This window comes from Nansenia antarctica (genome assembly GCF_963989245.1).
Source record: "Nansenia antarctica genome assembly, chromosome: 2".
In the NCBI taxonomy this organism is placed as follows: Eukaryota; Metazoa; Chordata; class Actinopteri; order Argentiniformes; family Microstomatidae; genus Nansenia; species Nansenia antarctica.
The window spans coordinates 9,940,263-9,961,038 of NC_137675.1; the positions used below are offsets into that span (position 1 = coordinate 9,940,263).

General features: G+C 46.2%; 1 protein-coding gene across 1 annotated transcript in view; it reads right to left on the minus strand.

Moving 5' to 3' along the window:
* Positions 1–20,776, minus strand: part of LOC308149772 (receptor-type tyrosine-protein phosphatase N2-like) — a gene marked incomplete at both ends in the record, with an annotated part of 180,364 nt that overhangs the window by 151,299 nt on the left and 8,289 nt on the right. Inside the window, one exon of the mRNA XM_080522662.1 lies at positions 4,539–4,589. Coding sequence (XP_080378788.1) covers positions 4,539–4,589 — 51 coding nt within the window. The remainder of the gene's footprint in view (positions 1–4,538; positions 4,590–20,776) is intronic.

Consider the following 20,776-nt stretch of genomic DNA (forward strand, 5'->3'; position numbering starts at 1 on the left):
CCTCCCGGACCTCCCCTCCCTCCCTCCTTCCCTCCTTCCCTCTCCCTCCCGGACTTCACCTCCCCTCCCTCCCTCCGACACCCAGAGAGAGGCCACACCCAGCCCTCTAAGTCCATTCCCACCGCGATGGCGTAGACCAGAGACGGTAACAGTGTTAGGGCCGCAGCTCGCGCCCCCGCCCGTGTCTGAGTGTGTCTCTCTGTGTTGTGTCGTCAAGCTCCATGTTCCCCAACGTTCTGAGAGGCCCCGCCCACTTCCTGGTTCACGTACAAACGGTGGTCCTATGCGCCGATCGTCCCCTGAGCTAATCAGTACACCAATCAGCACCTGGAGTATAGAAGACTGGACCACCAGACAGTCGGGAGCTGTGGTCGTCGAACAGCTCGTCACCAACTTGCCTTTTGTTTAGTAGTCGTCAGCGGTCCTGGTGGAGGATTGTAATGCAACGTAGGGGGCGGCTGTGGCGCAGGAGGTAGAGCTGCTGTCTAATGATCGCAAGGTTGGCAGATCGGCGGTTCGAGCCCCGGCTGGCCACATGTCGACGTGTCCTTGGGCAAGACACTGAACCCCAAATTGCTCCCGCCTTGCATGGTAGCTTGCCGCCATTGGTCTGTGAATGTGTGTGTTGTAAAGCGTTTTGGATAAAGGAGCTATATAAGTGCAGTCCCTTAATGCGTGGAACACCTCTCTCGGCCCCTCCCCCTGTCTCTTCACATTGTCGTTTCCAACACAGTCACAGCAGCGATGGTTGCTGTGTAACCAGGGCAACACTCTGTAGTGTAGAACTAGAGATAAGTGTGATTATGCAACATTAGGTCCCAGGCTGGGTATGTCTCAATTTGGGTACCGTGACAGCAAAATAGAAACCTCCATTCAAGAAATGTACCCATATAAAACAGTGTTTGGTATCCTCTTGAACGGCACCTACACAAAGCGACAGGTAGGGGGCAGTATACAAGGCCACCGGTGCCTCGCTCTCAGCCCCTCGGTGACAGACTGGGGGTCTTATCTCCCCGGGCCAGACCCAGAGGGCCTGCAGAGGACAGAGGAATTGACAGTCACGAGATGGACAGACTGACTCAGCCAGTCTCTTCCTCCTCCCCCTCCTCCTCTCCTCCCCTCTTCAGACAGACTGTCAGAGTGAAAATGTCAAGTCACCGATCAAGAGGGGGGGGCTCTCTGCCCTTCTAGCTGGCATCTGGCCCGGTCCTTTGAGAAGCAGACGGGTTTGTGGGAGACGACAGAGGGACGGACACGTCGCCTTGCTCTTCAGATAACGGAACGCCCGTCGTCGTGAAGTGTTGTCGTTTTCGCTGTCGTCAAACTGTGAAACGGCACTAGAGTCAGAATGATACGGCCCGTGTATGTATCGGAGGGCATGTGTCCGTTCTAGGAATTATAACTGTTATGTATAAATGTTATGGATGTGACTGTCCTGCATGGAGTATGTATAAAGTACTGCCAAGAGGGAGAGGGGGGGGAGAGGGGGGGAGAGGCAGAGAGGGAGAGGGGAGGAGAGGCAGAGGGGGAGAGAGGGAAACAGAGAGAGAGAGAGAGAGAGATAGGGAGAGGGGGAGAGGGAGAGGGGGAGAGAGAGAGAGAGGGAGAGAGGAAGAGAGAGATAGGGAGAGGGGGAGAGGGGGAGAGGGAGAGGGAGAGAGCTGTTGTGTGCCCTGATAGTGTCAGTCTGTCTGTCACACACACACAATGGACCACCTGACAGGGAAGTGTCACGTCTGAGTAACTTGACAACTACCATTAACCCTGGTTCACCATAGAGGGAGGGAGGGAGGGAGGGAGGGAGTGAGGGGGGAGGGAGGGGGGGAAAGAAAAAGGACAAAAGCCTGAGGTGAAATCACAGCATGTTCCAAGCGTCAGCTTGACCTAGCCTCACCCCTCCTCACCCCTCCTCACCCTCCCCCCTCTGACCTCATCTCTCCTTACCTCCCCCCCTCCATCCCATATAAAACCTGAATCAGTCATAGCTCCGCTAACGAAAGGGAGGTGCCGCCATACCCTCCAAGCATGCTGTTGTTAGGCAGGGCATCAATCTGTGTGTGCGTGTGTGTGTGTGTGTGTGTGTGTTTGTCTTGTAGTTTTTACCAACAGTGTTCCCTCCGGGGAGGACTATGGTAGGCACACACACACACACACACACACACACACACACACGCACGCACGCACACAGCACACAGCACACAGCACACACACCACGCTTTATGTTGTTAAAACCTGTGTATGTTAAAAACCATAAAAGACGTCTCAGACACAAATATCAAAACAGTTTGGGATCATATCATCCCCCTGTGGACAGTCAGAGGCAAGCGTAACCTTTCTTTTCGGGGGTGGTGGAGGAAAGGCGCGAGCAACAACACCTCCACTCCTCTTCTCCTTCCTCATCACTCCTTCATCCCCCTGGGAGGCCCTCTCTCATTCTGTCTTTCTCTCATTCGTTTTCTCTCTTGCACACTTTCCCTCTCTCTCTCTCTCTCTCTCTCTCTCTCTCTCTCTCACCCTCCCTCTCTCTCTCTCTCTTTCTCACTCCCTCTCTCTCTCTCTCTCTTTCTCACTCCCTCTCTCTCTCTCTCTCTTTCTCACTCCCTCTCTCTCTCTCTCTCTCTCTCCCTCTGCCCCCTCCCTCCCTCCCTCTCTCCCTCCCTCTCTACCACCTCTCATCTATCAGATAACCATGGGGTATAGAGGAGAGCTGTAGGCGGTCTGGCGACAGAGACAGTACGTAAGCACAGACACAAGGTATCCAACCAAACCAGGTCAAGATCGAGCCAGACCGGATCAGCGCCCACGACAGCCGCTCCTTCCACGAGGAGCCCTTTTAAAAAGCCCCCTTTGTTTTAACAGCAACGCCATGACGCACGCTCCTCCTGTTTACCTTACCATCAGAGCTTTTCTTTGTATGACTATGCCTGAACTACATCAGAAACAACGATTCTATGCTGTTCTATTCATTGAATTTCTATGGCCTTTCTTCTAACCTGCGGAGCACCTCTAACCCCAGAGAGAGGCTGCCGGAATCCTAGAAATACCCACGGCTCCATGCCGTTCTATTCATTGTAATTCTACGGCGGTAAATCGTCACCTGGGCAGAGTACACCCGTTTCCTACACGGCTACGCCCGTCGTGACCACAAAAAGCAAACAACAACGCAATCTCTTGGCAATCATGCGAATCAACCGCGGAGGACGTGTTTCTCTGTGACTTACCTGGTTGAACAGAGGTTAAACACACACACACACACACACACACACACAGATAAGCCGGGAGTCAGGCCGGCCTCACATCGCAGTGCTGCTGGAGTCGTGACAAGAGTCAACACTCTCTTCTCATAACGGGGTCAATTATTCATTCATGTGATTCGTGCGAGGAGAAAGGGCTCTTCGTTAAGGCTTCTCCCCCCCCCCCCCGCACTCTCTCGTACCCTATTACAGGGTCTGTCTCTGGAAACCAAATGGAATCGATTCGATCTCGACGAGACTCTCACCCAGGTCGATATAGGTGGAATAGAAATAAGAAAGAATGAAAAAAAGAAAAAATCTAGCGCCGTGACAAAGACGACACACTCCCCCTCCTCTCAGTCTGGTTAATTCAGGTCATACCCAGGCGGGCGGGCGGGCGGGCAGGCAGCTGCCTGGCAGAGTAGCTAGCGTAGACCAAACACAAACGCTACCGCCCGCCTTCCTGAGCCCAAGCTTGCCGCGATAAAAATAGGTTCTCTGTGAATATGACTTTTTTTTTTTTTTTCACAGCACGGCGGGATATCGTTTTTTTTCTCCCATTATCAGACTTAGAATCGAGGGGAGAGACATCTGAAAGGGCAAGCTACAGAGACAGGATATGAGTCAACTCATTCAGAGGGAGTGAAGTATGAGAGAGTGTCAGAAGCTCACAGGAAGAGAGGAGGAGGAGAGAGGGTAGAGGAGGAGGAGAGAGGTAGAGGAGGAGGAGGTGATTTCAACAGCTGTGGGTCGTGACCGCAGGGCTCTCTTATCAGCGGTTCTGTGGCCCACCTGTTCCTTCTAACGGACCGGTCCTTCAACATGGAGGAGATGAGGTGCCATTGATCTGTTTTGTTTTGTTCGTTTGTTTAAGTTATGCGACAGAGACAGTAAAGATCTGACAGGAAGGATGGATGAGAGAGAGAGAGAAGGGATGACATGCAGGATATGTCCGCGGCCGGAACCGAAACCGGGAACCCTGCGGTTACATGGTCGATGCTTAGTGTGTGATCTGTTTGAAGTTGGTTGTTCTCTCTCTCTCTTTCTCTTTCTCTGTCTTTCCATCTCCCCCTCTCTCTCCCTCCCTCTCTCTCTCTCATAGTGAGATGAATGTCTTCAGATGATTAATTCATGACTCTATTGTACGTGTCCATGCGAGACTGAAAAGATCGTTCTCAATTGATTTATATGGGTTGATTTGTGTCTGTCTGACAGAAACGAATGCTAACACTCCTTTCCAAACTGACAGTAAAATGGTTCATTGATCAACAATAATCAATAATAAAGAGATTGATAAAAGCTTACCATTGACACAGATCTCATAAGGGCTGCACAGCTCGTCCTCAAACAGACAACCTGATGGAAGACAAGAGAAGACATTGTCAAAACAAATACATTCTTAGCACGCCTGTTTGATACAGTTCCTCATTCCATTCCATGCATTACACTGAGCCCGTCCTCCGATTTCTACCTCCACCAGCCTCCCCTGAGGTACTGTATCTCAGCGTGTTGCAGTTTCAGCCATTTCACAAGTGGTTTGAAAACCACTTTCGACCTTTCGGACGTGGTAACTTTTGAAAAACTATTAAAGATTTTAAAATGTTTTTAACATTGAATCAGAAAAGGGATATGTTTAACTGTCTGGAAAACATATTTAAGCTAAGCTTAAATGAAACATTTTAAAATAAAGAGCCATGTCCATGTTAGCACCTAAAACTAACTAAGACTTAGTTAGCAACCCAAAACAAAATGCCCAAGCTTTAGCTCAGCTAGCTAACACTGTCCTTTGGAAGACCGACAACCACATAAACATATATTGAGAGAGCTGTTAGGCTGAGGTAACATTTGGGGCCGCCATTCCGGGGGAAAACACACACAGCCTTCCAGAAACATCCATCAACACCACCGCCCAGCAGAAACTGGGACTGACTCCATCTCTGGCAAGGCTCTGCGGCGGGACGAGGGGCGGGAAGGTAGTTATATTTTACATTTCTGCTTACCAGGGATCTGGCAACTCACAGCACAGCACAAGGGATCTGGCAACTCACAGCATAGCACAGCTCAGCAGCTTTAGAACGTTTATAATGTAAATCTCTGCACCTGTCGGAGGCCAGGGGGAGGGCGAGGAGGAGGAGGAGGGAGAGATAAGATGGGGTGTGTGCGTGTGTGTGTGGGGGGGTGTGAGTGAGTGTGTGTGTGTGTGTGTGTGTGTGTGTGTGTGTGTGTGTGTGGTGGGGGGGGTGCGCAAAGTGTTCCCTCTGCGGGGCTATTTAACACCCTCTCCATCTCCTCGGTCCCCCCTTCATAGACTCAATTGAAATGCAGTATTCATCCCTCACTGGGCATGTGTGTGTGTGTGTGGGTGTGAGTGTGTTTGGACTGGCCCAGGGTAACTATGTCAAATGAGGTTGGGGTGGGGTGTGGGGGGTGGGGGGTGGGGGATTTAGGAACGCTTTAGGAACCCTGTGATGAAGGTCGACATTTATATATCAGAAACACAACGATGAGATGCAAGCAGTGAAGACAAACCTCAAAGAGAAACTTCTGGTTATAGCCTGTACTTCTTAGATACTACACTTTATTCAATGTCTTTAACAGCAGTGGATGAATGAATGAATGAATGAATGATTAATTAATTAATGTTTGATGTACTTGGGGCCAGAGGGTCAGTGTATGGTGTAGTTGGACAGACAGTGGTCTAAGCCCCCTGCAGTATTTCGGAGAGTTTCATCACTCTGGAAGAGCTGGTCTCCACTGCAGCCTGTTATTGATCTCATCCTGATACACATCAGCCTGCAGGACCCCCACACTATGCTCTCTATAGTACACTCAAACACTTCACTTCTGTACAACACTAGAACACTTCTATAGAATACTATAATACTTCTATAGAACACTATAACACTTCTATAGAATACTATAACACTTCTATAGAATACTATAACACTTCTATAGAATACTAGAACACTTCTATAGAATACTAGAACACTTCTATAGAATACTATAACACTTCTATAGAATACTATAACACTTCTATAGAATACTATAACACTTCTATAGAATACTAGAACACTTCTATAGAATACTATAACACTTCTATAGAATACTATAACACTTCTATAGAATACTATAACACTTCTATAGAATACTATAACACTTCTATAGAATACTATAACACTTCTATAGAATACTATAACACTTCTATAGAATACTATAACACTTCTATAGAATACTATAATACTTGTATAGAATACTAGAATACTTCACTGGAACACTAGAATAGTTCCCTAAAACACTGGAATACTTCTATAGAACACTAAAATACCTCCATAGAATACTCAAATATTCCCATTAGAATACTTCAGCATCCTCTTCAGTGACACCCACCACCGGTGACACATTCCAAAGGACACAGCCTCATCCGTCAACGTCACACCAGCAGTGACACATTCTCCTGCACACTCATCCCGGGTTCCAATTAGCACTCTGACAAGGCGGGGGGGCGGAAGGCGAAGACACAACGGGTGCGGTTACATAAACAGACTGACACCTTTTTGCTTTCGCGTGTGTGTTAACTTTCTGTTTTCCTCCCCCCTGGCCTCTGTAATGGTAATGTGACTGGTGACACACACACACACACACACACACACATACGGAGACACACACACAGATTCAAGCACGCACACACAGACTGACACACACACACACACACACACACACACACACACACACACACATAGCTAATGAGGATGCAGGCAACCTCAGGGGAGAGAGTGACGGGGGGCGGAGGAAAGGGGGATTCTAAAGTTGATGCAACATGACTCATTACTTACCATGAGTAATCATAAACTTGGAGTTTATTTATCGGCACACACAATGAAGGATAAACATCCCAGTTCTCTCACACTAAACCATCCATCCAAAGCAGGGCTGTCGCTACGTACAGCATCACAAGCTGTGTAGGGCACCACCAACACAGCCTAACGACCACTATAATAATCATGATAATGAATGATTGAAATTTAAGATGAACCACAACTACAATAGGCACCATTAGACCATTATCAGACCACCATTAGAGCTAGCGCTAGCGTTAGCACCCCCGCCAAAATTCTCATCTAATTACACATAGAGCACCCAAATGGCCAGAAGTGGCCCTGATCCAAAGTCAACTTGTAAATTATAGTCAATTATATAGTCATATGTATATTCTATATAAACTATCTATGAGTACATATGGAATGAGAGGAGAGGTTTAAATTGTGGTATTTTCTAGACAAACATTTTTGGGGGATCCTACTGTAATTCATACAATTGTAGTGTGTGTGTGTGTGTGTGTGTGTGTGTGTGTGTGTGTGTGTGTGTGTGTGTGTGTGTGTGTGTCTGTCTGTAAATGTGTGTGTGTGTGTGTCTGTATGTGTGTGTGTGTGTGTGTGTGTGTGTGTGTGTGTGTCTCTCTGTGTGTGTGTGTGTGTGTGTGTGTGTGTGTGTGTGTGTGTGTGTGTGTGTGTGTGTGTGTGTGTGTGTATGTACATATATGTTCCCCAGATGCTCTCGTGAGAGCTCACTGTTCACTCACAGAGACAGACTCATGAGGAGAACACAGTTTGTCCGTGTGGAAAATGACGTTTTGTGTGCTGGTTGAAGACATTACATGTCTCTTAGCTTACTAGAGCATTAACCATTCTGCCCCATAAGACTTACTGCTCACTGTACTGTAGCTCAGAGTGTTGGTCCTGTTGGTTCCATTCAGTACAGTAGACACAGTATGTGTGTAGATCAGGGGAGGCTGGTGGAGGTAGAAATCAGAGGACGGGCCCATTGTAATGCATGGAACGGAATAAGGAACGGTTCTTCATTCCACTCATGCATTACAATAATAATAATAATAGTAACAATAATAATAATAATGATAATGCATTGATTTTGTGTAGCGCTTTTCTCAGTACTCAGACACTACATTCGATGGAGAGAACAAGAATAGATATAAAACGTTTTTTTAAAAGTACAGTCAGTAAAAACAACAATAAAAGATGAAAGCAAGTCTAAAAAGAGGGATCGTTTGAAGACAGAGAGCGTGCTGGATTCTTTGATGTGCCTATAATGAGGATTCCAATTACAATGAGCCTGTCCTCCGATTTCTACCTCCACCAGCCTCCCCTGGGGTATATGAGTGTTGGATCCTGATGCAGTGCTTTAATGAACGGTGTATCAGATGTCAGCAGCTGATCATGTTCTCCACTGAGATGTGATTGACTAACAAGTCTTGATTACATCCTGGGTCACAATGTCATATCCTTTAACAAGTCTTTTGTTCTGAATCACTCACTCACACACACACACACACACACACACACACACACACACACACACACACACACACACACACACACAGTGAATACGATTTCCTTGAAGACTGTACGTGGTTGGAAATAAACATGAACACACCTACTTTACATAACAGACAGAAGAAGACCCAGAGACATTATATAGAGTCATACCGTACATCAGTATAGGGGAGGCTGGTGGAGGTAGAAATCGGAGGACAGGCTTATCGAAATGCATGGAATGGAATGAGGAATATCATGGTAACATTCCTTATTCTGTTCTATGTGTTACACTGAGCCTGTCTGTTACGGATGGGGGTCGCACTCCCCAGTGCGGCCACTAGGTGTCTCCCTCCGGCCACCCACTATGACGCCTCACTCATAGACTAATCACTAATTAGTGTCTAATTATCACTGTGGCTTAATGTACCCTCACTTCCCTTCACTCCCTGCTGGTTCTTCACAGTGTGTGCACCGTGTGTTTGATCGCCGGAGAAAGTAAAGCCATTTGAAATGATCGTTGAAAGTTGCCTTTCGTATATACACAAATAGTTTCCGAGACTTTGTTTTCTCTGAGACTTTGTTGTATCCTGTGTTGCCAAACCAATTTTCTAGTAAAGATCCTTTATTACTTTTTTAGTATCACTGCCTATTCGTCTGCCTTTATATGCGACTCACCTGGGTCCACTCTTCTACCTAAAACCTTACACCTGTCCTCAGATTTCGACCTCCACCAGTCCCCCCTGGTGTGTATGCTTCTCTACATGGGAGAGACTAAAGGAACTTTCCTGACCAGCATCCCATTAACAGCCCGACTAGGTCAAAACCTAAAACTTACCCTAAGCATAACCCTGAAACTTAACTCTAACCACAACCTTAACAGAAGATGAAGATACATTCAGAAATTCAACATCGGTTAGCTTGTCATATACGCTTTCAGTACATCCATCTGTGACTATGGCTCTGGGAAGACCAATAGGGAGACGACAACGAGAGTGCAGCGTAAAGCAAGTGGAACTTTGGGAAACCGTAACCACGGTGACGACCAAACCCACTGTTGGCAGCGCGTCTCTCTAACTAGGTTTAGTTTGACAAAGGTCAAAGGTAGGCAGCAGCTGGCCTCAGGCCCCAGGCCCAGCCCCTCCAACATCATCACTGTGACATGACATTTAAGATGCTGAGTCTGTACGTGTCAGCGTTATGAAGTGGGTTCATAACAGTGGGCATCCCTGCCCCTGCGGGCCGGCCCTGTTCACACACCGCGTCAGTCTATGTTGCATTTCCCTGATATTCAAAATGGCCTCCTTCTTGGTCTCAAGACATATGAATGAATGAATGAATGGTCTTTATTGTCATTGCTACAGTACAGGTACCAAACAACGAAATTTAGGAGGGGTGGCTCCCCTGGTGTTAGGAAAGAAAAAAAACTTTAAAAAAACACTTTAAAAAAACACAAGAAGGGAAGGAGCTGGTTTACATAAATAAAGGCTATGTACACTATCCACTATACTATACTGTACAGATAGACGACTAGGGTTGTCATATTGCACATAGTGTTATTGCACATTTATTTAAAGTGTCGCAGTTTGCAGGCTTGAAATGTACATATTTGTGCCTCAGCACTACACCTGATTTTTTCAGTCCAGCAGCTGCCATCAATCCGTCCAGACTGTCCAGGGCCCAGAACCTAGGGTAGAAGTGCTATAGGTGCTATATAAGTGCTATAAGTGCTATAAGTGCTATAAGTGCTATAAGTGCTATAGTGCTGGGATATACAGTGCTATAGGTCTGGTTGCATAACACTAAGGCAGTGTTTCCCAGAGGATTTTGTGAGATTGTGGCAGGTGGACCACGTATATATATATATATATATATATATATATATATATTTATAAATTAATTAATTGTATTTTTTTAAACAGCACTAAAAATTGTTTGGGTTCGTTGTGAGACTATGGTGGCCCACCACAGTCTCGTCTATCTATGGGAAACACTTTAAGGACACAGCCATTCCTTATAATTCTACAAAAAGAAAAAAAAGTTTTCAAGTGGACCCACTTTACTGAAACTACTTTCCCTAGAGTGTAATAATGGAAAACAGCAGCATCTGTTAACGGTCCGTCTCTCTGCTCGCCTCTTAAAGAACGCTCTTCTCCTTCAAAACAGAACGCCCATAACAGAATTGTTTTGTTTTTCTAAATCAGTACACTCCGCGTATTCGTCTGAGCCAAACTGTCGCTGAGCGTCACTCTGTGGCTTTCGTGGCAGACGGCCTAGCGAGTGTGGAACAGTATGCGGAGGCTCTGCGGGCCGGTAAGAACCGGACATCGGGGGAACGGCTTTTTCAATCAGCCTCACCCTGGGAGCAGAGAGCACTTCTCGGACGGTGGCTTTAACGCCTCTGGGCCAATGTGGCCCTTCTACAACCTGTCCCTGCCTGCACTCACCGTCGACAGCCTACAGTTCTGACGGAGTAGCCTACATTTCCCACGATGCCATCTGGTCCGCTCAGCTGTTTCCTGAAGGAGAGAGCCCACGCGTGTGAACACACACTTCCTGACTGTTAAGTATGCATAAGGAGTAGGGGTGGCTAGGAGCTACAGTAGTGGTGTTGGAAGACTAGGATGTCATAATACTGCATTGTACAAAAAACAATGTAACCTGAGAAATTAAATGTGAAGTACATACTCATCAGAGGAGGCTGAGGGGGGCTTAAAATAGGAGGAGGGCTCATTGTAATGCATGGAACGGAACACGCGATCGATACCATTCCTTATTCCATTCCATTCACACCTCCACCAGCCTCTACTGATCCTCATTCAGTATTCAAGTATCTAGTGTATCTATTTTCAGCTATTGCAGTATGACATCTTGGTCTTTGAAGCATGGCCATGCATTCTCAATAATCCCAGTACATATTATGGAAAGCCATGTCAAACCCAGGCACCGCTGCCACCTTGAAGGAGGTGACCTCTCCACTGCCTGTTCACAATCACCACTCCCCTCCTCCGTGGGCTAGACAACCACCAAACGACAGAAGACCGGTGGAGGTAGAAATCGGACGGCGGCTCATCGTAATGCATGGAACGGCACGAGGACCGGTAGCCAGTGAGTCACCGCTTTCACTTCCTGAACTCTTGATCAGAAGCTAATTGGCTGCAAAGGCGCCTGCCTGCGTCTGATTTTAGAATGAGATGAGGAGGTACACTGTTTAGCATAGTGGTAAACTCAGAGAGACACTTTGACACTTGCTCCTTCTAAATAATGAGTTCTTGCTGATGCCAGAGTCGCTCGTATGGAGAAGACACTTGGATCCGTTCCCCAGAGACAGAAGGCAGAGGGGGGAGGGAGAGAGAGAGAGAGAGAGGGAGGTAGAAAGAGAGAGGAACAGAGAGAGAGAAAGAGAGGTAGAAAGAGAGAGGGGGAGAGAGAGAGAGAACAAGAGAGAGAGACAGACTAAGAGAGACAGAAAGAGAGAGCGCAAAGAAGAGAGAGAAAGAGTGCATCAATGCCGTATCCATAGAGACAGTGAACAGACATCCTATTGTTTTTAAGGATGTCCCCCTCATCTAATTTCAACAGGATTAAAACGCTAGGTGAAAGTCGACGGTGCGTAACCTCCAGATTGACCCTTTAGAGGGAAGACAGGAACAGATTTTGTAATGACATTGTTGCTCCAAACACCCAATGAAAAGGTGTGCTCCCACAAAGCTTATCTTAAATTAGTAATAGTAATCGCCACCGCCCCCTCATCCAGTGTACCGCCCTCCTGCTTTCATCCTCCTCTACCCCTTCTCTCCTCTCCTCCTTTCATCTGTCTTTCCTCTTTGATCTCACCTATCCTCTAACAATAGAACACAGGTGACTTTCCCTGAGGTGTAGAACAGGAGAGGCTGGAGGTGGGAGGAATCCCAGTGTGTCTCATACCACTCCTCATTCCCTTCCATACATCACATTGAGCCCCGTCCACCGATTTCTCCCTCCGCCACCCGCCACTGGTGTAGAACGTGGACCTACTGGGTAGGAGTCGGACTTTGTCAGTGCGCGCGCCATGAGGTCGTTAGACTGCCGAGCTGAAGCCTCACCCACAAGTCTGCGGGTCTCAGAGTAGGACAGACAGACAGCGCGACTCCGTCCACGCTGGATCCCAGGCGACGCGGCGTTGTGTCTGGGACCATCCCCCCCTCCCTCCCTCCCTCCCTCGCTCCGACCCATGCATTACAACGAGCCTGTCCTCCTGACGTAAGACGGAGGTCTCAGAGAAGATGACTCGTCACGCTAGCTTTGCCTCCGTCACAGATTACACTTTACTCTGATTTTTACCTACAGAGTAGATGTGAAAAGACTGTTGATATGTACAGGCTGTTGATGAGGGACTCTTCACAAATTCCTGAATGGGAGACTCTTCACAAACTCAAACGCATCAAGCGTGCCCCAAGGCCACCGAACAATCAACATGAATTAAAGATGGTAATACCCGTTGCTATGGACACGGCCGCGCAGGCAATGCGTGGGACGACCTTCTCCGTGTCCGGGTTAATCGTTTAGATATCTAATTTTCTTTTTTTGCTTCCTGCTCTTTCTAGTCAGGTTTATCACTTCCATCACAGCAGAAAGACACTCACGAGCTGTAAAGCTACTTGACTTTTGGCTTACTGTCTTCCTGTCAAAACTTTAATTATTATTCAACTTTAAAGGTGCAATATGCAACATTCAAGCTTTTTCAAAAAGCTTACTAATGGTTGTAATGGTATAATGTTGGATCAGTAGCGATCAGGGAATGAGAAATATTTCATTTAATTTTTAATTTTAATTTATGAATGCTGTTTTGTTCCAGAAAAACGCTTTCTAAAATGGAGTGTCTGGTGACACTCGGTTTGTATACAAACATGGTGTTACTGCCAGGGGTGTTCTAGGGTAGGGGCCAGGGGTGTTCTAGGGGTGTGGCCAGGGGTGTTCTCGGGTCAGGGGCCAGGGGTGTTCTAGGGGAGGGGCCAGGGGTGTTCTAGGGGAGGGGCCAGGGGTGTTCTAGGGGAGGGGCCAGGGGTGTTCTAGGGGAGGGGCCAGGGGTATTCTAGGGGAGGGGCCAGGGGTGTTCTAGGGGAGGAGCCAGGGGTATTCTAGGGGAGGGGCCAGGGGTGTTCTAGGGGAGGGGCCAGGGGTGTTCTAGGGGAGGGGCCAGGGGTGTTCTAGGGGAGTTCGTCCTTGGGCCAAACCATTTTTTATTACCAAATTCTGGGCAAATTCTAGATGTGATATCTTTATTCCTATACATCCCTAGATTATGTTTTGATATGATAGACCTTTTGGTTTGGCAGCTTATTAGTGGTTTGGCAGCTTATTAGTGGTTATCACCTCTTAAAGGTATGGAGCGCTTTTTTTCAAAACCGGAGTTTTGCCTAAAAAAGTCCCCTGCCATATATTGCTCCCCTTCGTATGATTCGCGCCTAGCTGTGGTGTGGTTGTGATAAAGACATGAGCCTTTTCATGTTCTTTATGCGTCTGAGTCTCCTAAACACGTAGAGACCAACCCCGACTCGATCAAAGCTTCCTGCGCTGAGCTATGGTAACTTTCCCGCACCTACCCCCTACCGGTGAATGCCTAATTTTTGCGGTTTTCCGGAGGTATTGTGTGGTAGGTGCGGGAATAGTTACCATGGTTACCATAGCTCAGCGTAGGAAGCTCTGATCGACTCGGGGTTGGTCTCTACGTGTTTAGGAGACCCAGGCGCATAAAGCTAACCTGGCTCATGTCTCTATCACAACCACAGCCCGAGCTGTGCGCGACTGACGCGAAGGGGAGCAAAATATGGCAGGGGACTTGTGGACCCGAATGCAGGACACTGAGGCGGAGTCAGATGAAAGGTCAAACCCATGGATGGGTACATTTATTGTTTTCTGAATTTGTATGTTTAAATATACAAATGATAGATTATCTACTTAAAATATGCATTAATTTACATAGTTTTCCGGAATAAAAATCTAATCTGTAAAAAAAATGTAAAAAAAAATCTAAGCAAGCCTTTAGAATAATAGGATAATAACACATAGGCCTACTTATACATGAACCCTTTTTTTTCTTACTATGCTCCTCTTACTGTATTTTCTTTATATAATGTATGTAAAGCCCTTTGAATTGCCCTTGTTGTATGAAATGTGCTATACAAATGAACTTGCCTTGCCTAAACACTTTTTGAAGGTTTTGTTTATGTCCAGGTATCACACATCTTTGTGCATGTTCAGTGAGTGAGTCTGTAGCCTCTCGGTAGTTACATGTTCAGTGACTGTTGCTGGTGACCGCTAGGACCATAGGCAGATGCCTTGTTGGTAAGTAATTTGTTCAAAGTATTAAAACAAATAAAGTGTGTGTTCAAATGAATTAACTTCATTAGCCCCAGACAGATCCATATTTAGAGGTAACAAACTTACCTCAGTTACCTCAGGTAACTTTAGCTAGCAAGCTAGTTTAGAGTTAGTGGTAAAGCGACCGTGGGTTCCCTGAAAGGCGCTATATATAAATGCAAGTTATTATTATTATTATTGATAATAATATTATTATAACTAGCTAGATAGTTAGTTAATACATTTTTAGTTAGCTAGTTTAGCTAGCAAGTAGCCTGCTGTGTACCCAGCCTTGAGACAGGTGTTTATATTGTAGTAATATTAGGGTCATTGTTTTCATAGGGTGCCATTTGGACTTCATAACTTATATAAAGGACATATCTAACTTGCTGAAAAACATGGTGGTTGAGCTCAGGCACCTAAATTGTATTATATTTAGATATATTAACAACATAGGCAGGACATAGGACATAGACATCATTGTTTAATTGTGTTTTCAGTGCATGATTGCTATTAAAATACTTTTTAAATAGGAATTATATGTCCCTCACTCTAATCAGATATTTGTCTTTACAATGAAATCATTTTTAAACAGCATATATTGAGAAAAATAAGTGCACATTATGAGAATGGGACATATTCTTCCACTTTTTTTCTTTAGAAAAGTGAATTATGATAAGAATTACTAAAAGTGTCTAACATGTGTAATCAACCCATTCCATATCTTTATGTAACTATAAATATACACTTGCTATTTGGTAATTTAATTAAACTATGATAGAAAAATTCCAACATAAGAGGGTGGACAGAGGTCTAACAGAGTCTAACAGTAGCAAAACAGTGTGGACAAAACCCCAACAAATTACAAAACCCCAATGTGATTTAATGAATTAAAATTAATTCTAACAGAGGGTGGACAGTGACCGCAGGGGACAAACATACAACCTTATTTATTTATTTTTTACAAAATGTACTATACTATATTTGATTCAATATATATTGATCAGGAAAATGAAATCATAATTACATGTTTGGAAATGTATATGTTTTTATTAGTTATTTTTTAGATTGAAGTTGAATGAACAACACTGGGGAATGTCAAAATCCCATTTACATCTTAAACCCCCCCCCCAAAAAATTAGAAGCCCATATCATTGTATTCATAATAAATAACAATTGACTATACATGAAAAAACTAATGGAATTAGTATTTGTCCAAATTTAGACAAAATACAACCTGATTTGTACTGGGGAGGGAAAAGGCACCCTATAAAAAATGACCCATTACATATTTTTTGTTTATAATAAGGATGGTAATTTAATGTCAAACTAGATGTATTCCTCTATTTCAGAGATCCACATCATCAGCAGTAAGTTTAAGTTTAATGATGGATCCAGGCGAATGCAGCAGCAACCTGCCAAGAAAGCGGGCCCGCATGGACTGCATCATCCACTGCTCTGATGATAATTCCAACCCAAACCTGGTGTCACCCCAAAACCTGGACTCATGGAAAACTTTGTTGAGGGCGGCAGAAATCCGAAAACATCTGCCAATTTTGGCCAAAAACGTATGTGAGGGAGTTATTCCACCAGTGCGTTATCATCGCTGCTGCCGTAGTATTTTCACACTGAAAAAAAACCTGGATTCGATCACAAAGAAAAACAAAACTGCCTCTGACTCTAACCCTAACCCTGAAAAAGTAAGTTTAAGAAGACTGTGTAGAGATGTGGCAAGTGAATCCACAGTGTGTATCTTCTGTGAGAAATCAACAAAATATCTAAAGGGCAAAAATACAAGGGAACCTTTCATCCAGTGTTCAGAGCTGCGTGCGGATGAAAGGATCAGAGAAGCAGCAGTCACCAAACTGGACCACAGAATGCTTGCTATCACAAGTAGAGAACGTGTTGCTGCTGAGGGCCATTATCATAGGTCCTGCTACCGTTCCTATACACGTGGAGAGCCTGCTGCCAACTCAAGGGACCACGGTGGAGATGCAGTTGCATATGAGGCAGCAGAAAAACATGCGTACGAGGTACTGTTCTCCTATATTAGAAATGAACTCTTCCCCAACCCAGAAGTGCTACCCATGAGATACCTATCATCGAGACTTCAATCAACTATGACATCTCTTGGTATCAGCCAGATCAAGGACTCGACCAAGACCCACCTCCGCCGTAGAATGGAAATAGAGTTTGGTGGAACCATCCATATATTTCCTGATGACAGTGGGAGGCTTCTTCTGTACCCAGACAACCTTTCAAGGACTGAGCTGGCCAAAACTGTATACTCTTTGAATATGGAACTACAGCACACCAGATCTAACAGCATACCAGGTGATATAACAGAAGCAGCTTTGCTGATAAGAAATGAGATAAAAAAAACAATACACCCAAGTGTGGCCACCTGAAGTAGAAAATGAATTCATCCTTCCCAAATCCATTACTCAGTTCCTGCAGACACTACTGACTGGAAACAGCGAGTGCACAAGTCCATCTGAAAGAGTCAAGCGACTTACCACCTCCTTTGACAGTGACTTGGTCTTTGCAGTCACCAGTGGCAGAATCAAGCCACCAAAACATCTACTTCTGCCGTTTGCTGTGAAGTCCTTGACAGGAAATACAGAACTGGTACACACCTTGAATCGACTCGGACACGGTGTGTCCTATTCACAGGCTGAAGAGATTGACACAGCACTGTGTCTGCAGAAGATGGAACTATCAAGGGACGACATACCACTACCAGCAGACATTTATCAAAATGTCTTCACAACCCTGGCTTATGACAACATAGACCGACTAGAGGAGAGGGTTAGTGGAGCAGGAACCTCTCACAGAGTGAGTGGAATGGCATAGCTGTCCAGGCAAAAGTCATTGGACCTGCACCTCAAAGGATCATGCCTACAGTCGTTAAGTCAAAGAAGCAGAGCATCAGCCCCAAAGCACTGATGCTACCCACCTACAATTCTGGACAGAGAGTGGGGCCAACAAACACCCCAAGTGTAGATGCCATCACTACCACACAGGTCCATGATGCAAAGGCAAAGAGCATTATCTGGCTGCTTGCTCGAATGTTTGCCCCAGAGGCTCAGACCGTGAGCAGCTGGACTGAATTCAACATCCAGACCCGCAACAATGTCACTGTGGTCCAGGATACTGTGAGCTACCTGCCAACAATAAATGCCCCATGCTACAGAACTGTCTACTGTGTACGAAATGCTAAACCAGACAGTATGCATCATGGAGTCCCTGCAGTTAAAGACAATTGTCTGCGTGTTTGATCAAGCACTCTACGCCAAGGCAACAGAAATAGTGTGGAAGCACGACAAGTTCAAAGACATTGTCATCCGGATGGGGGTGTTCCACACCATTTGCAACCTACTTTCCATTGTGGGGAAACGATTCCAAGATGCAGGGTTGAGAGACATCTGTGTGGAATCTGGTGTTATTGCTGAAGGGTCGGTAGCTGGTGTGATGGAAGGAAGAAAGTACAACAGAGCTGTCAGGCTGCACAAGCTGGTCTACGAAGCACTGATGAGGCTTGCCTGGACAGGCTTCCTTCTGTGGCTAAAGGACGAACATCCCACAGAGGTTCGCAACCTGGAAGAAGCCCTAAGGGGCATTGGCAGCTTCTATGATGATGTCTGTCAGGTGTCACTCACAGAGCTTCTTGAGAATGACTCATTCACCCTCACCATGGAGCTGTTCCAAGTCTACCTGGACTCTCTCCGAAGCCAACATGGTCTTTCAGCTTTCTGGATGTCCTACCTTGATATGACAGAGATCCTGTTGGGCCTGATTCGTGCTTCCAGAGAAGCCAACTGGATGTTGCACCTTTCATGCATCAGAGAGATGATCCCTTGGTGTTTTGCTTACGACAAGCTCAATTACGCCCGCTACCTTTCCTACTACTATGCAACAATGTCACAACTGCCTGCTGATCACCCTGAAGTACATGCCCATTTCCTGCAGGGAGGCTTCTCTGTCCAAATTGGCAGCAGAAATCCTTTTGGGCGAATTCCTGTCGACCAGACCATTGAGGAGACCGTCAACAAGGACACACAAACACCTGGCTTCAGTCTCAGGCCTGGGGCTGTCAGCAAGTACTACTTAACATCAGAGTATCGCAGTGCCTACCTGAGGCAGCTGAGGGAGATGGTCAGTCAAGGCGATTCTCTGCTCAATCACCCAGACTTACAGCTGCCCAGGATCAGAAGAGATGAGGCTGACGTACAGTCCGTTGTTGATATCCTGGAAACCTGCTGGGTGAATCCACTCAATCCAGACCAATGTGAATTTGTTAGCTTGTCAAATGCAACTGTTGCCCCGCCAGATGTGGCCAAGGACCTGCTTGATGCCGGTGAGATAGGAGAGCAAGCATATCAAGCTTTCAAACATGAACGTCTCGAGACAACTCCGCCAACTACACAGTTCCATGACAAGATGACAAAGAAGAAGTTGAAAACATTCTCAGAGATCCAAAAGAAACCACGCAGCAAAGGAAAAGACAAGGAAGTTGCCCTGATAGCAGATAGAAATCTCTTTGGCCACATGGTTCTGGTGGCCCAGAGCTGAGACCTACACATGAGTGATGTGTTGGCTCATCCCCTGGGACCACTGCCATGGGCCCTAGCTAATGGGGATGGATCTCTCCGCAAGACAAACAAGGCAGCTCTTGCCAGAGATTTGGAGAAGAGTGTTGCCCCAGCAGATGTCATCCCAGAACCATCAACAACCATCATCGATGGAATGAGCTTGGTACAAAAGATGAAAGGGAATGACAAGACATTTGCACAGCTGGCAGAATCAACCCTAGCGAAGGTCCTGCATGAAGGAGGCAAGAGTGAACGCATTGATGTTGTTTTTGATGTTTACAAGGACATGTCAATCAGCAAGACCCAGTGGAAAGAGGTATCACAGCTCAAATCCTCTCAGGAAGAAGCTGACACCCGCATGCTATTGCATGCTCTCCATGCAGCAGAGTCTGGCTATAAGGCGGTGATCATCACGGCTGACGACACAGATGTTCTGGTACTGACTCTGGGTTTGAGCAAGGACATCCCATGCAGAGTGTATCAAAAATGTGGCACACAGAACAGGACAAGATTCCTGGACATCACTAAACTATGCCAATCCCTTGGCGATAGTGTTTCTGGTGCCTTGATTGGCATGCATGCATTCACTGGCCGTGACACTGTCAGCGCGTTTGCAGGGCGTGGGAAAGTGGGGACCCTCAAACAGTTGAAGTCAGACATGACATACCAAGATGCCTTCCTTGAGCTGGGTCGTACTTGGGATGTCTCCAATGAGCTCTTCAAGAAGCTGCAAGAAATCACATGTCGCATGTATGTACCCTCTACAAAAACTACATCTGTCAACCTTCTTCGGTACCAACTGTTCTGCACCAGACGTGGGGAGGTTGAGTCGAGCCAGCTTCCACCTTGTGAGGATTGTCTATTCATGCATTCCATTCGTGCCAACTATCAGGCTGCAATCTGGAGACGGTCTCTTCAAACCCAGCCATCTGTACCAAGCCCCAAGGAGCACGGGTGGACCACAGACGATCAGGGACAGCTGGAAATCCAGTGGATGCGCGGTTCCCCAGCACCAGATGCTGTCTTGCAGTTGCTCTCCTGCAAGTGTGTGAGGTCATGCAAGCCACCACAGTGCACATGTATCAACAATGGCCTGAAGTGTATAAACCTGTGCAAACTACAAACCTGTGCCAACCAACACAGTGAGGAAGGGCCTGCTGCACATCTGACAGACTCAGATGTGGATGAAGATGCAGATGATGATCTGACCTGAAATACACTCCCACCTCCGCTTCATCCCATGGTAATGTATTCCTAGTGTTTCATATTGTGATCTCTGTCT